Below are 14,397 nucleotides of genomic sequence, written 5' to 3'. Positions count from 1 at the left end.
ATCACGTAGTAGTAGTGTAATCATTTTTCAGTTTTAAATAAGTTAATTGTTACTCATGTGTTTGTAAAAATGCTTCACTCAATTGGTTAAGGGTTTAGGTCATAGTTATCATTCTTCCAAATATCAGACCTCGTGTAGCTACATGAAAGTTTGATCGGACTTCAGAGGAAAGTAGAGTCTGGTGTCTACGATCAAGTGATCTAACATAAAGGAAGGTTAATTTGGAAATTCAAAATTTAACTTCACGGTCAATGGACAATAACGACAAAAAGAAGATCATCTGAGTATTTTCGATAAACTAAAGGATCACGCGTAAAACTGATCATAAATTAGGGAGTCATTTGAGAAATAACCCCATAATAATCCCGATCATACTATTATTACTTCCTCCATGTTCTCCACTCTTACCGTCCATTAATTTATGTTTCCCACCAATACAAAATTACTTTCTTTTATCCCCATTTGACAAATATTTTATTTGTTCTTTTTTTTAAGAGAAATATTTTATTTGTTGAAGACTAGTCTATTATTTCTAACTTCTTTTCTCCAAACAGTTCATATGATTTAATATTGATAGTGTGATACATGTTCTCACACCACACATGATTTAATATTAGGGTTAATTCTATTTTGACCGCTTAAAGATGACTAAATGACTAAAATAGCCCCCTAAAGATGACCAGCTTCCAGAATAGTCCCTTAAATCATTTTTCCGTCAAATATTAATATCTCTTTTTTGTGCTATCCGTTTTACCCTTCTGACTTTAATTGTCTACTATTTATGGTCCTAAAAACAATAACTAACAAGTCTTGTCAATTCATTACTAATTTTCTTCTTTCTCTTAAACAATTTTTTTTTTATGTTTAATTAGTGTTTATTCTCTCTTTATATCTTCAAAATTTCTTACCCACATCTTCATCTTCATTATTTACACTATCTTTGTCATCACAATCTTCAATATTTTCTTTTAGATTTTTCTCAAAATCACTTTTTCTAAGTTTATTTTTTCTCATAAATCACCACTCTAGCAAGTTGAAGATGGATTAGATTTTGGTGAAGAAAAGGTAAAGTTTTGTTGCTTCAAAAACCCTAATCTAGAGAGAGAAAGTATGAAGAAGGAAAAAAACCCAACTAATCTAGAGAAAGTATATGGAAGCAAATGGTGAGAATTGTGAAAACTCAGCTCTGCATTCAAAATTCATTTCTCTTTCCTCCACTATAATCCACATTTTTTTAAGGATTTTTACAATTAGAATGTTGAAGATAAAATAAATATTGAAGAAGATGATGTTGAAGATAAAAAAGATATGTTTACGGTGATGGCGATGAAGATAAAAAAGAAATGTTTAAGATAATGGTGGGTTTATCTCTAGAGATGATGATGAAGATAAAAGAAAATGTTGAAGATGAAGATGATGATGAAGATAACAAGAAATGTTGAAGATGATGATAATGAAAATGTTGAAGATGATGATGAAGATAAAACTAAATGTCTAAAGTGATGAAGGTGGAAATGAGAAGATGTTGAAGATAATGGAGGAAATGAAAAGAATTAATTAGGAATAAAAAAGAAACAAATTGTTGAGAGAAAATGGAAAAATAATGAATGACATGATTTGTGAAATGTTATTAATGATCTTTGGACCATAAACATTGAGAGTAATGTCAGAAGGGTAAAACTAGTAAACGGTAAATAGACGGAAAAGTGATTTAGGGGGTCATTTTGGAAGTTGGTCATCTTTAGGAGGTCATTTTGGTGAGTTGGTCAACTTTAGGGGGCCAAAATGGGATTAACACATAATATTAATATAGTGTGATACATGTTCTAACACCACGACTGAGGGCCATCAACAAAAAAACCAATGGGAGTTTTTTTTTTTGTTGAAACAAAAAAACAATGGGAGTTTAACAAAAAAAAAAAAAAAACAAAACAAAAAAACAATGGTGTTACATATATTTTGCTGCTCAGAGATTTAGTGAAGTTGGTGCCTTGTTATATGACATGGAGGACCATGATTGGTCAAAAAGGATACACACATGATAAGGCTAACTTAGTTATTAAGTCAGTTCAACAAAAAAAAAAAAAACTTAGTTATTAAGTCATTTGAGCAAGAGGTGTCCTAAGTGGATGATAATGAATTGAAAAGCAACACCTAATGCTTGCATGTAAGAATGATACGTGGGTATGTAATTAGACTTTGGTTTTGGGTATAAATACCCATCCGATACTCTTTTTCCAGAGATGAAGTAAGTAAATGAAATACCACTTTTCTACTATAGTCTTGAATATCATCTTTCCCTCATACTCTTATACTTTACTGAAAGGATTTAGTTTATAACTATTATCAAACAACCAAGATAAAACTACATTAAATGGATAAATTTCTTTTCTTAAGAAAGCCAATATTCAAACTTATGTTTTATTAATGGGAAGAAATATTACCACCCAATTAAAGTGAAGTTCACTTGAAAGAAATCAATATAGAAAAAAAAGATTCCTTTAGTATTTTGTAGATAGGAGTTAATAGAAGACCAAATTTCGTTTTAAATTACGAAAAATGAGTCACCGGTTTAAAGAAATTCAGGAAATATTGTCAACTGTTTTTAACCTGTCATTTCGAAGTGAGATTTTTATTTGGATCGATCGGTGAGAGACCCAAAATAAAAGCAAATAAATAAATGTGTAATGAATTCAAAGTCCAAACTTAATAAAAAATAAGTAATAAGTCTATTTTTTTTGAATTTCTGATTTCCTCTCATGCAAATACACAAATGTATTACTAGGGCGGAGCCAAGATTTTAAGTTAGCCCGGACTAACCTAAAATTGTTTAGAGAGCAAAATTTTAATTTCCAGCGCATATTCGCTCACAAGCAGTATTTTGAAATATTTGTCGAATATGATATTTTTCTATCAAAATTCTCTCATATATCTTAATTTTTCAATCCAAAATAAGTAATTCCAAAACATCACATTAGAATAAATGAGATATGTGTAAAATTTCGTTAATAGTTCAAACAGAAAGAACTTAAGAAAAACTAACCATTAACAAGTCATAATATATGTAATTATTGATAATTTGAGACAAAGAAATAGCTAGAAACTAGCTTGGGTGGAACCTAACAAAAGGGTTAAAACTCGACTTAGCAAAAAGAAAATAAGATCAAAATAGAGTTCGGTCCAATAGTAGAGCGCATAACGTGGGGATTAAAAGCCAAAGTATATATGATATAAGGGGTCAATATGAAATTATTAAAAAAAACGAAATCAAAAGAAAGAATTGAATGAGCGGGGTTCGAACTCGGGATGTGGTGGGCCGTGGGCGCTGAACTGAGTGCAAGACCAACTGAGTTGTATCGCATGTTTTAAATAATCCTTCCCTATATTCTAAAGTACAGGTTTACTCCCTGGCTGCAGCCAGGGGCCGCCTCCGTATAGCTCCGCCCTTGATCGTAATTGTTTAGTAAATGTATAGATATGTACAAGAACATGTTTGTTTTTTAAGCAACAAAACTAAACAACATGAAATTAAACAGTAAAAGGCGTAAGATTATTTATGTTTGTTTTATGCAGTAACATAACATTGTCATGGAAAAAATGGTTTGGTTGGTGAATTTTGTGTTAATATTAGACTTATGCTGCTATTAAGGCCTATCTTTTGAGCTTAGACGGTTAAATTACAAAACGACACTTCACACTCCTTTCCTCGAGCTCTCTATATTTTTCAACTCTATCTTTTTTTTTTCATTTATACTATGGTTGAGAGTACATCTATCATCTCTCTTGTGTACCACACATTACATCTTTTTTTTTTTGTTGAACTACATTACATCTTTTTATTTGTTTTTATATGTTGGCGTTCATCATCACACTTGTTAATGAATAATGATGAACGTACGTTTTTGTGTAACCATGTTCGCGAAGATGACATGAGTTACTTGTTAAAAGTGAGTTAATTCGTGCAATTTGGTTGACAGAAGAAAGTGCATGAAGGTGGTAAGGATTTTGTTTGTAGATGTTTGGGGCAATATGGGGTATTTTAATAATTGGATGAGGCTACACGATTTATTGTATATAGGTTTTAGTTGCTCTGTAATGTCTAAACAAAATCTTTCCTTTTGATCTTGCAATCAGCCAAATAATGGCTATCTAATTATCAAAAGATCATGTGATCAACTATTATCTGATAAAAAATTAGTAATGAAGTAGGAAAAAATATCATGTGATTTTTATTTTATTTTTGTTAAAAGAAAATATCATGTGATCAATAAGAAAAATAGAAAAAATGTGGTCAACTATCAAACAGGACGTTATTAATTCGGCCTCAATTTATGACTAACCGGAAAATTTGACACCATTTTGTGACCATTTAAAAAGTTGTCTGTACATTTATCTAAAATTTTAGTTTGGCCCTCAAACTGTAACTCATTTAGTGAAACTAATTGGTCAATATTTTCTTTCTTTTACTACTCTTTAGATTCTTTCTATCTAAAGTATTATCTTTTTGTTTCTTTTCTCTTTCTCTATGTGCATGGGACAATCGTATTCGAACTAATAAAGCTTGTATTGATTAAACAAGAGTTACAACTTATATAGAGAGAGATAGAGGTTGTTAGAGTTTGTTAGGAATTCTGTTAGAGGTGGTTAGGCAGTTATGGAGTCATGATATAGTGTAGCCGACTTCACTTAAGCCTAAACACAATACACCCAAAATTACATTTACACCTCACATACACTTTCTTTACACCACTCATACACTCTTGACTATTACTCCCCCTCAAGATGAAAGGGACATTGATGAACTTTCAGCTTGCTCTTAAGACCTAGAAACCTTGGAGAAGCTAAAGACTTAGTGAATACATCAGCAGGTTGATCAATGGAAGTGATGTAGTGAACCTTGAGACGACCAGTTGAAACTAATTCTCGGATGAAATGATAATCAATGGCAAGATGCTTCATTTTGGAGTGGAAAATAGGATTGGAAGCAAGAGAGATAGCAGAAATATTATCACACCAAAGGGGAGGTGGATCTTTAAGCAACACATTGAGCTAAGCTGCAATATTCAGCCTCAGTAGAAGACCTGGATACACTCGACTGCTTCTTGGCTGACCAAGCCACTGGATTGGGACCAAGATACAAAATATAACCACCAGTTGATTTACTTGTGGAAAGATCACCAACCCACTCAGCATCTGAGTAACCAGTTAGAGAGATTGAACCCTTGTTAAAGGTTAAGCCATGATGTAAAGTGCCTTTGAGATATCTTAGGATTCTCTTGACAGCAGTTAGATGGAGCTCAGTTGGAGAACGCATATGCTGACAGACTTGGCTCACAACATAACAAATATCAGGTCTTGTCCATGTCAAATATTGTAGAGCCCCAACCAAAGATCTATAAGATGTAGGATCTGAAAGTAAGGGACTATCATTAGAAGTAAGCCTAGAACCAACAGTAGCAGGAGAATTACTAGGCTTAGCACCTAACATGTTACTCTTCTTTAATAAGTCCAGAGTGTATTTGGTCTGAGTAAGACTTAAAGTAGAAGTATCTCTCTTAACTTCTAACCCCAGAAAGTAATGTAAGTCTCCAAGATCTTTCATGGAAAATGAAGTACCAAGTTGATCAATTAGAGCCCTACAAGCAGTAGGAGATGAGCAAGTGACAAGAATATCATCAACATAGATGAGAACAATGGTGATGATACCTTGAGAGAAGCTAACAAACAAAGAAGAGTCTGATTGAGAGGCAATGAAACCAAGACCCAATAAAGCATCCATTAGAGCTTCATTCCAAGCTCTAGGAGCTTGTTTAAGACCATACAAAGACTTGTGAAGTTTGCATACATAAGAAGGATGAATAGGATCTTGAAAACCAGATGGTTGAACCATGTAAACATCTTCTTTGAGGTTACCATGAAGGAAAGCATTACTAACATCCAATTGTCTGATTGGCCAATCATATTGAACTGCTAGAGAAAGGATTACTCTAATGGTTGTAGGTTTAGCTACTGGGCTAAATGTCTCAGAGAAATCAACACCCTCCTTTTGATGAAAACCTTTGGCAACTAGTCTAGCCTTATATCTCTCAATGGAACCATCTGAGTGTTGTTTAATCTTGAAAACCCACTTACAACCTACCAAATTTTGAGAATCATCAGGAGGAACAAGAGTCCAGGTACCAACCTTTTGGAGAGCATTAAACTCAGTTTGCATAGCCTCTTTCCAATGAGGAACCTTATTGGCCTGTGTAAAACAAGTAGGTGTTGCTGGTAAGGAAGATGATAATAATGCTATAGGAACATGATGTTTGCTGGCTTGAAGCATTTTGGGTTTTAATATACCAGATTTTGACCTTTTAACCATGGGATGAGCATTGAGAGTTGGCTCAGGAGGTGGAGAAGGAATAATAGGTGTAGGTGAGGGTGGAACAGATGAAGCAGGTTCTGTGAGATTTAGAATTGAGATATTAGGTGTGGGTAATGATTGAGTTGGAGAAATAGGTTCTAAGGGGGGAAGGATTGTTTGTGATGGCTGGGTTGGAGAAATAGGAGAAGGGTGTGTAAAAATAGGAATTGGGGGTAAGGGGATAGTATTGATAGATGAGACAGTAGTCTTAGAGGTGGGTGGAGTAGAGCTGCCCATAGGATAATGGGATTCATCAAAAACAACATGTCTAGATGTATACATCCTATTAGTTTTAGGATCCCATCACTTATAACCTTTCTGAGTTGGACAATACCCAAAAAAAACACATTGAGCACTCCTTGGAGCCAACTTATGTGGAGCATAAGGTTTCAACCATGGGTAGCATGCACATCCAAAAGTCCTGAGAGTAGAATAATCAGGAGGAACACCATAGAGTTTCTCAAGAGGGCTTAGAAAGGAAATAGACCTGGTGGGGAGTCTGTTTATCAGGTAATTGGCAGTAAGAAGAGCTTCACATTAAAAAGAAGATGGAAGAGAAGCCTGAATAAGGAGAGTTCTTGTAATATCAATAAGATGTTTGTGTTTAACCTCAGCAACACCATTTTGTTCTGGTGTATGAGGACAGGAGGTTTGATGAAGGATGCCATGAGATGCTAACAGATATTGTAATTCACCATGAAGAAACTCACCACCATTGTCTGTTCTAATAGTATCAATAGTACATTTAAAATGGTTTTCAATTCTTGCCTTAAATTGAAGAAAAACATGTCTAAAATCTGACTTGGCAGTAAGAGGAAAAACCCAACAAAACTTACTCCAATCATCAATCACATTGACATAATATTTGAAACCAGAAATAGAAGGTTCATTAGTAGGACCCCATACATCCATGTGTAGTAATTGAAAAGCTCTAGAAGAAGAAGTTCTAAACATAGAAAAAGGAAGCTTAGTGCTCCTTCCTAATTGACAATCACCACAGAACATGGGTTTATTACAAGCATCAGAAAAAGGTAAAATGCGTTTTATTCTTTGAATAGATTGGAAGGATGGGTGGCCAAGTCTCTTGTGCCACAAAGTAGATGAAGCAGCAGTAGTGTGAAGTGCTGAGACAACAGGAGATTGTGAAATTTTGATAGGTATTGGGTAGAGACCATCCTCAACTAGTCCTTGGAAGAACATCTTCTGTGAATGAAGATCCTTCACAAGAAATTTAGCAGGATCAAAAGTGACAGAAACATTGTTATCCTTTGTGAATTTATAAATGGAAAGTAAGTTGTGTGATGCTTGTGGAACACGAAGTATACCTTTTAAATTGAAATTGTGCTTATTGACTGTAAATGAAGAATTACCAATATGAGAGATACAATACCTTGACCACTAGCAGTGTTCACTGTGGCATTGCCATTGTAAGATGAAGTGGAAGCAACATTAGACAAATCAGGAGTAATGTGCTCAGAAACCCTAGTATCAGCAAACCAAGGGTTAAACCCATTTATATTAGCAGAAGCAAGCATTACTGATAGGTTTCTAGGAGGATTCTTACCTTGGATGGAGAAATTCATCCGATGATAATATTCATAGGCACTGTGACCTAGCTTGTTACAAATTTGGCATCTTGTAGGTGGTCTATCTGAAAAAGAATGCATTGAATTTCCTGAGCTAGGCAGATTTTTGTATTGATTTGGATTGGAATTTGGTTGATTTGGTCGAGATTGTTGAGTAGAGGATGATTGATATGAAGATCGACCACCTCCTCTTCCATAAGACCTTTTGTTATCATAATTAACCCTATTTGAGGTATTTCGATAAGAAGGAGCAAGAAATGCTTGAATAACAGTTGAAGAAACTTGTTTAATCTTATCAGAAACAGTAATCTCTTCACTAACCAGAAGGTTATGAAGTTCATTAATGGTTACTGGAGGATGACGAACTCTTATAGCTGCAGAAAAAGCATCATATTCTGATGGAAGACCTCTTAACATGGTGATAATGACCTCATTTTTAGAACAAGGCGAACCAGCTGCTGCTAAGCTATCAGTGATCTTCTTTATTTGACCAAAATATTCTTGAACAGATTAAGTACCTTTCGTTATATCTCTTAGTTTGTTTTGTAATTGAAGAATATGAGTGGTAGAAGATGCAGCAAAATTTTCTTCAAGAGTTAGCCATAAATCTCGAGAAGAATTTATACCAACAACATATGGTATAATAGAATCAGAAAGTGTTGAATTTAACCAAATTAGAAGAGATTGATCCTCTTCGATCCAATCAAGATATGCCTGATTCACTGTTGTGGATGATTGGTCATCATCATCATTGAATTGAGAAGGACAAGCTCTTGTACCTTCGATTATATCAAGAACCTTATACTTTTTAAATATAGGAAGAAATAGAGATTTCCAAGCAATGTAATTATCTCCTTGGAGCTTAATAGGTATCGCATTTGCCATTGAATTCACTGGAACTGAATTGATTTTAGGATTTTCCATGATTTGGAACTAAGTTTGCTTGATTTGTAGTGAGAGAAAGTTGCAGAAGAGAGAAGAGGATGAAGATTGTAATCGGAAACCTAGAGAGAGAAAGTAGAAGAAGAAGAAAGAGGAAAGAGGAAAGAGAAGGATCGGTTTTGCTCGTGGGAGCTTCTAGCGCTCTGATACCATATTCGAACTAATAAAGCTTGTATTGATTAAACAAGAGTTACAACTTATATAGAGAGAGAGATAAAGGTTGTTAGAGTTTGTTAGGAATTCTGTTAGAGGTGGTTAGGCAGTTATGGAGTCATGATATAGTGTAGCCGACTTCACTTAAGCCTAAACACAATACAACCAAAATTACATTTACACCTCACATACACTTTCTTTACACCACTCATACACTCTTGACTATTAAATCGAACACTACACAACTTGTATCCGATTCTTTTTCATTTTTTTTCCTCTCTCTCTCTCTCCTCTGACATCTACCACCATCGTCGCCACCGCTATCTTCAACTGTCTCTAACTAAAGCTCTAGTGGAAGCTTTGGTTGCATTGTGTGTGAGAGAGAGAGAGAGGATGTGGTCGGTGAGGAAGAAAGAGTAACAAAAGTTTTATTTATTTTATTAAACCAGTCACCGATCAACTGTGGTTGGATTGTTACCTACAACTGGTTTAATGTAAAAGGAAATAGAAAAGAGGACATGGTGAGAGTAATACTTTAGGTAGAAAGGATAAAAAAAGAAAGAAAATATAGCATATAAGTTTGACTAAAGAAGATATGGTCTTGGCCTCTTGGGGGAGCAAATTATAGTGTAGATAAAAAAAAGGGGTTGTTTTTGCAAAAGGATGAAATATAAGGGAGTTCTAAAATATGTAGTAGCCCCTAAACATTTCCCTCCTTATAAAGTCACAACCATTTCCTCTGTCCAAAAGCAGCGCCAAATTTTCTTCTCTTTTCCTTCTTCCCATATCTGAATCTCTCTGCCTTTTCTTCTTCCACATTCATCTCTCTTCTCTCTCTCTCTCTCTAAAAGATTTATCAACAAGAGAGAGAGAGAAAGAAAGTATCTACTCTGCTTTAGGGTTTGTACTGTAATGGGGAAAGAAGAGAGTTTATCAGAGAGGGTTCCTCTACTTGAAGCTAATAATTTTCCCACAGGAACAGAAACAGGAACTTCTTCTTCAATTCAAACTATTGGTAATATAATCGTTTCACTCGTGGGAACCGGGGCCTTAGGTCTTCCTTTCGCTTTCAGGTTCGCCGGTTGGTTCTCTGGTTCAATTTGTGTCATCATTGCTGGGATCTCCACTTTCTACTGCATGAACCTCCTCGTCAGTTCTCTCTCTCTCTCTCTCTCTATCTTTCTTAATTACTTTCTCTCTCTAAAATGATTTCTTTTCAACAAATTTATCAATTCTTGAATGTTTTTACAGGTAGAATGCAGAAATATATTAAAAGAAGAAGAGAAAACAGAGAGAGAATCAGTTAAAACATATGGAGATTTAGGTTACCAAGCATTTGGAAATTCAGGTAGATTTCTCACAGAAACCCTAATTCTAATCTCACAGTGTGGTGGAGCTGTTGCTTTCCTTATATTCATAGGTCAAAATCTTTCTTCTGTATTCAAATCCTATGAAATTGATCCATCATGGTTCATAATTCTACTAATTCCAATACAAATATCATTATCATGGATTCAATCTCTCTCAACTTTATCACCATTTAGTGTATTTGCTGATATTTGTAATGTTTTGGCAATGGGAATTGTAATTAAAGAAGATCTTCAATTATTTGATGGATTTTCCAAAAGAAAGGCTATAACAGAGGGGGTTGAGGGAATTAGAGGGTTAGCATTTGCTGGTGGAATTGCTGTTTTTTGTTTTGAAGGATTTGGAATGACATTGGCTTTGGAAGGATCAATGAGAGATAAAGGAAGGTTTAAGTGGATATTAGGGCAAGCTTTTATGGGGATAATTTTGGTTTATGTTTGTTTTGGATTGTGTGGGTATTTGGCTTATGGTGATCAAACTAAAGATATTGTTACTCTTAATCTCCCTAATAACTGGTCTGCCACTGTTGTCAAGGTATGTGCTTTATTATCATGCTTTTAAAGGAAGGGTAAAAAAATACAAAGAAAAATTAACGGTTAAAATCGGCCGATAAAAATATTCGAAAGGAAGCTGGTCATTTTTAGGGGCCTTTTGTTGAATCAATCATCTCTAAAGTCAAAGTAGAATTACTACTGGCCTAAAGTCCGACGAAATTAAATGGCTTAAAACCCACATAAACTACTTTGTTTATACCCAAGTTCAATATTTCTAGATTTTCACTTCTATGAGATCGAATTTGAGACCTCTGCATTGCGAACTAGATGCAATGACTAATTGGGTTATCAGTTGTTGACCATAGGTCATACACTTTTGCATTGATAAAAGTTATCAGCTGTGACACATAAACGCATTGTATGAAACATAATAACCTTTTAAACTTCGTATTTTGTCTAACTATATTTATATTTTTTGCCCATTTAGGGTAACTTTTTTTTTTGGCTCCCTAGTTTGTGACCAATTTCATTTTTGATTTCTTGTTTTTTATGAATTCAAAATTGATTTTGTTTTTAAAAGCGTCAGCTAACTTTAACTATTATTTTTTTGTTTTCATAATTACCTTCATGCAGCCAGCTAGACTTCTAATTTATGTTACTACTGTTCTAACGGGAGATGTTACAATTACTTAGAAGATGACATAATGACTCATTTTTCACCAAAGTACAATTTTTTTTCAAAGTTTGTTTACAATGTGGACCGCTCTTTTATCGAGATGAGGAAACATGTCATCCTCTAAGTAAGAAATTCTGAGTAACTTTAGCAAATCCCTATTCTCCAATATTCATTTTTTTCTTCTAGCAATTCTTACAAAGAGAAATCCCACTAAGAGAATAAGACTGAACCTGGTCAATACTTGCTTGCCCAAGAGGTTGAAAGTGTTGACATAAATTCCAAAAATCCTGGAGCCCAGGTTCGATTCTCAATGCGGGTGGAATCCATAATTTATTGAACTTGGGTTATTAAAGGTATAAATAATGTAACAAATTTGTCGGGCTTTAGGCTTCTTTCATGTTGTTGAATTTTAGGTCTCTTTCATTAATAGTTGAACTTAGGCAGCTATTGTGCTTATCACATCTTCATGATTGGCCTTGTAACGACTAACGTAGATCAAAGTCGATTTGTCAAAAAAAAAAGACTGAACTTGAGTGGGAACTTTGACCTAGTTGAATGATAACACGTTATGGAAGTACAACTTTCTAATTTACGTTATCGAGTTTTAAGGTTACATGATGATGTAAATATCGGAAATGACAAGAATTCTTTCTTTGGTGGTGATGACTTAACAGATCGGACTTTGCGTAGGAATGGCTTTCACGTTTCCAACAATGGTGCACCCTATCTACGAAATCACCGAGGGAAAGCTCCAAGAAAGTAAGTGGTTTCAGAAACTCTGTTATTCGTCGAACGACGAAGAAAGAGAAAGAGCCATAAGGAGAGAAAGATGCATATTATACTTGTTCAGGGGTATTGAGATAGTGGGAATGGCCATTTTAGCATTATGTGTTCCTGGTTTTGGAGTATTTGTCTCCTTAGTCGGAACCACTGTCTGTGCATTGCTCTCCTTCGTCTTGCCAGTCTTGTTTCACCTAATATTCATGGGATCTTCTTTACCTCTCTGGCAAAAAGCATTAGATATCTTCATTTTCATCTTTGGAATAGCTTTTGCCGGTTATGGTACTTACACTACCGTCTTCGGTGGTGGTCCGGAAAATGTTTAATCTTGATCAACTCTTAGCCATTAGTTACAACAAATGAACACTCGTGAAACCCACTTTAGACGGGTGGTGGTGGTAAGTGGTAACACGTAAGTTTCTTCACCACAGAAAGACTACTTTTCTGTTGTTTTTTGATCCTCTTGGCATAGCCCTAGAGCTCCATATGTAACTTTTCCTCATTTCAATTTAATCAAATTATTCAAAAAAAATAAAAAAAATTTTGTCTTTTGTTTTTATTCTTTTCCTCTGTCATCTTGGGATATGTAACTGGTTTGTTTTGGATTTTTATATTCGTCTTTTCAAGATGCACCATACCAATTTCAACAGGAAAAAAAAGATGCACCATACTATGAGATACTAAATACTAGGGTCATCAATAACTATTTAAGCAATGGCACTTCTAGTTCTACTTTGGTGGGAGGTTCAAAGGTTCTCTTTGTGTACACAAAAAAACTCGCTAAGGATGTACACAAAGAACACCAACACACATTTTCCGGTGTCTATATCGATCCATCAACATAGCCGTATAAATCAGTGCTAAATGAGAACAATATCAATCTGATCTTTTCAGATTAGAAAGTTGGATTCATCGAGTCTCTTCGCAACAAAGTACGATATATTTGAAATTAGAAGAAAAGAAGTTGAAGTAGATGAGAACGCCCGAGAAGATGAAAGAAACGACGAAGAAAATGGAGATTCCATGATTTTAATCGACGACTTTAGATGGAGTTTTAGGTCTTTTGATCAAACCTAATCTGATACCATGTAAGAAATGAAAGAGAGAAGGTTTGATGTACTGAATTGTCAGTCAAAGAATTACAGACTTCTCTCTATTTATAGAGTTAGTTAATGAGGGATTAATTGTAATTGGAACTATTAACCAATCCTAATGATATTTAAACTTAACTCTTTATTACAATCAGTTTACACCTTATTCTTATATTCTTACAATTATACTTATGTAATCTTTTTAATAAAGAAATAGATAATCATACATCAACTAGTTTGGACATCCCCTTCAACAAAAAAAAAAAAAACTAGTTTGGATACCGAAACATGCTTCTATCGCCATGATCCTATGATTTCAAAATTTCCGAAGTGGATGCACTATTGCTAGATTGGCAACACAAGTTATTTTTTAACTCCCATATCTGCTTAAAGCGAAAGGATAATTTAAACTTACCCGGTCATCATATATGCACAGAAAAAGGGGTTAAAAAAGTAGAACCGAACATAGTTCTTCATTTCGAATACACTAATTTCCTTTAAAAAAAACACATAAATTTTTCTCTTGATGGATAAAAGTGTTAGACTTTAACCATGTCTAGTCTACAACACGCGAATCAATGTAAAGACCAAATATCAGTCCGTTAATAAAAACATTTTTTTTAAAACAAATAGAAGCCCAAGTAAAATCTTTGGCTTTGGTATTGCAATCCTGATTGGGAGATTTTATAGGCAATGCCCAAACTTGTTATAGATAATCTCGCTAAAGGCAAGCCGGAATTTGGTTAGAGGCAATCTATGAGTAGGAGGCAATGCCTCAACCAGGGTTTGACCTAAAGACGATGTTGTTAGGTCCATCGTTAAGCCAAAGTCTTTTGAATTAACCCCTCCCCAAATTCAGAGAAGATTGTTCTACGTTGTTCGTCGATTTCTTCTTCTTCTT

The 14,397-nt window shown here is 34.5% G+C and overlaps 1 protein-coding gene across 3 annotated transcripts; it reads left to right on the top strand.

The window, feature by feature from the left end:
- Positions 1 to 2,092: 2,092 nt before the first annotated feature.
- On the top strand, positions 2,093 to 13,605 carry LOC147563796 (amino acid transporter ANT1-like). Of its 3 annotated transcripts, XM_086640698.1 has the most exons (5): positions 2,093 to 2,248; positions 10,161 to 10,236; positions 10,339 to 10,989; positions 12,300 to 12,384; positions 13,300 to 13,605. In XM_086640698.1, the coding sequence occupies exons 1-5, from the start codon at positions 2,244 to 2,246 to the stop codon at positions 13,302 to 13,304; spliced, it is 822 nt and encodes a 273-aa protein (XP_086496824.1). In that variant the 5' UTR covers positions 2,093 to 2,243; the 3' UTR covers positions 13,305 to 13,605. The 3 variants fall into 3 exon arrangements, with proteins under 3 accessions (XP_086496824.1, XP_086496819.1, XP_086496808.1); XM_086640693.1 differs by lacking the exon at positions 13,300 to 13,605 and having other exon boundaries at positions 12,300 to 12,946; XM_086640682.1 differs by lacking the exons at positions 2,093 to 2,248; positions 13,300 to 13,605 and having other exon boundaries at positions 7,748 to 10,236; positions 12,300 to 12,946.
- Positions 13,606 to 14,397: the final 792 nt, after the last annotated feature.

The sequence above is a fragment of the Eschscholzia californica genome, unplaced genomic scaffold (genome assembly GCF_041429995.1).
Source record: "Eschscholzia californica isolate CP2 unplaced genomic scaffold, dmEscCali1.0.p SCAF_1, whole genome shotgun sequence".
NCBI lineage: Eukaryota > Viridiplantae > Streptophyta > Magnoliopsida > Ranunculales > Papaveraceae > Eschscholzia > Eschscholzia californica.
Note: the sequence above shows the minus strand (reverse complement) of the source record. Positions and strands in the feature narration are given on the sequence as shown.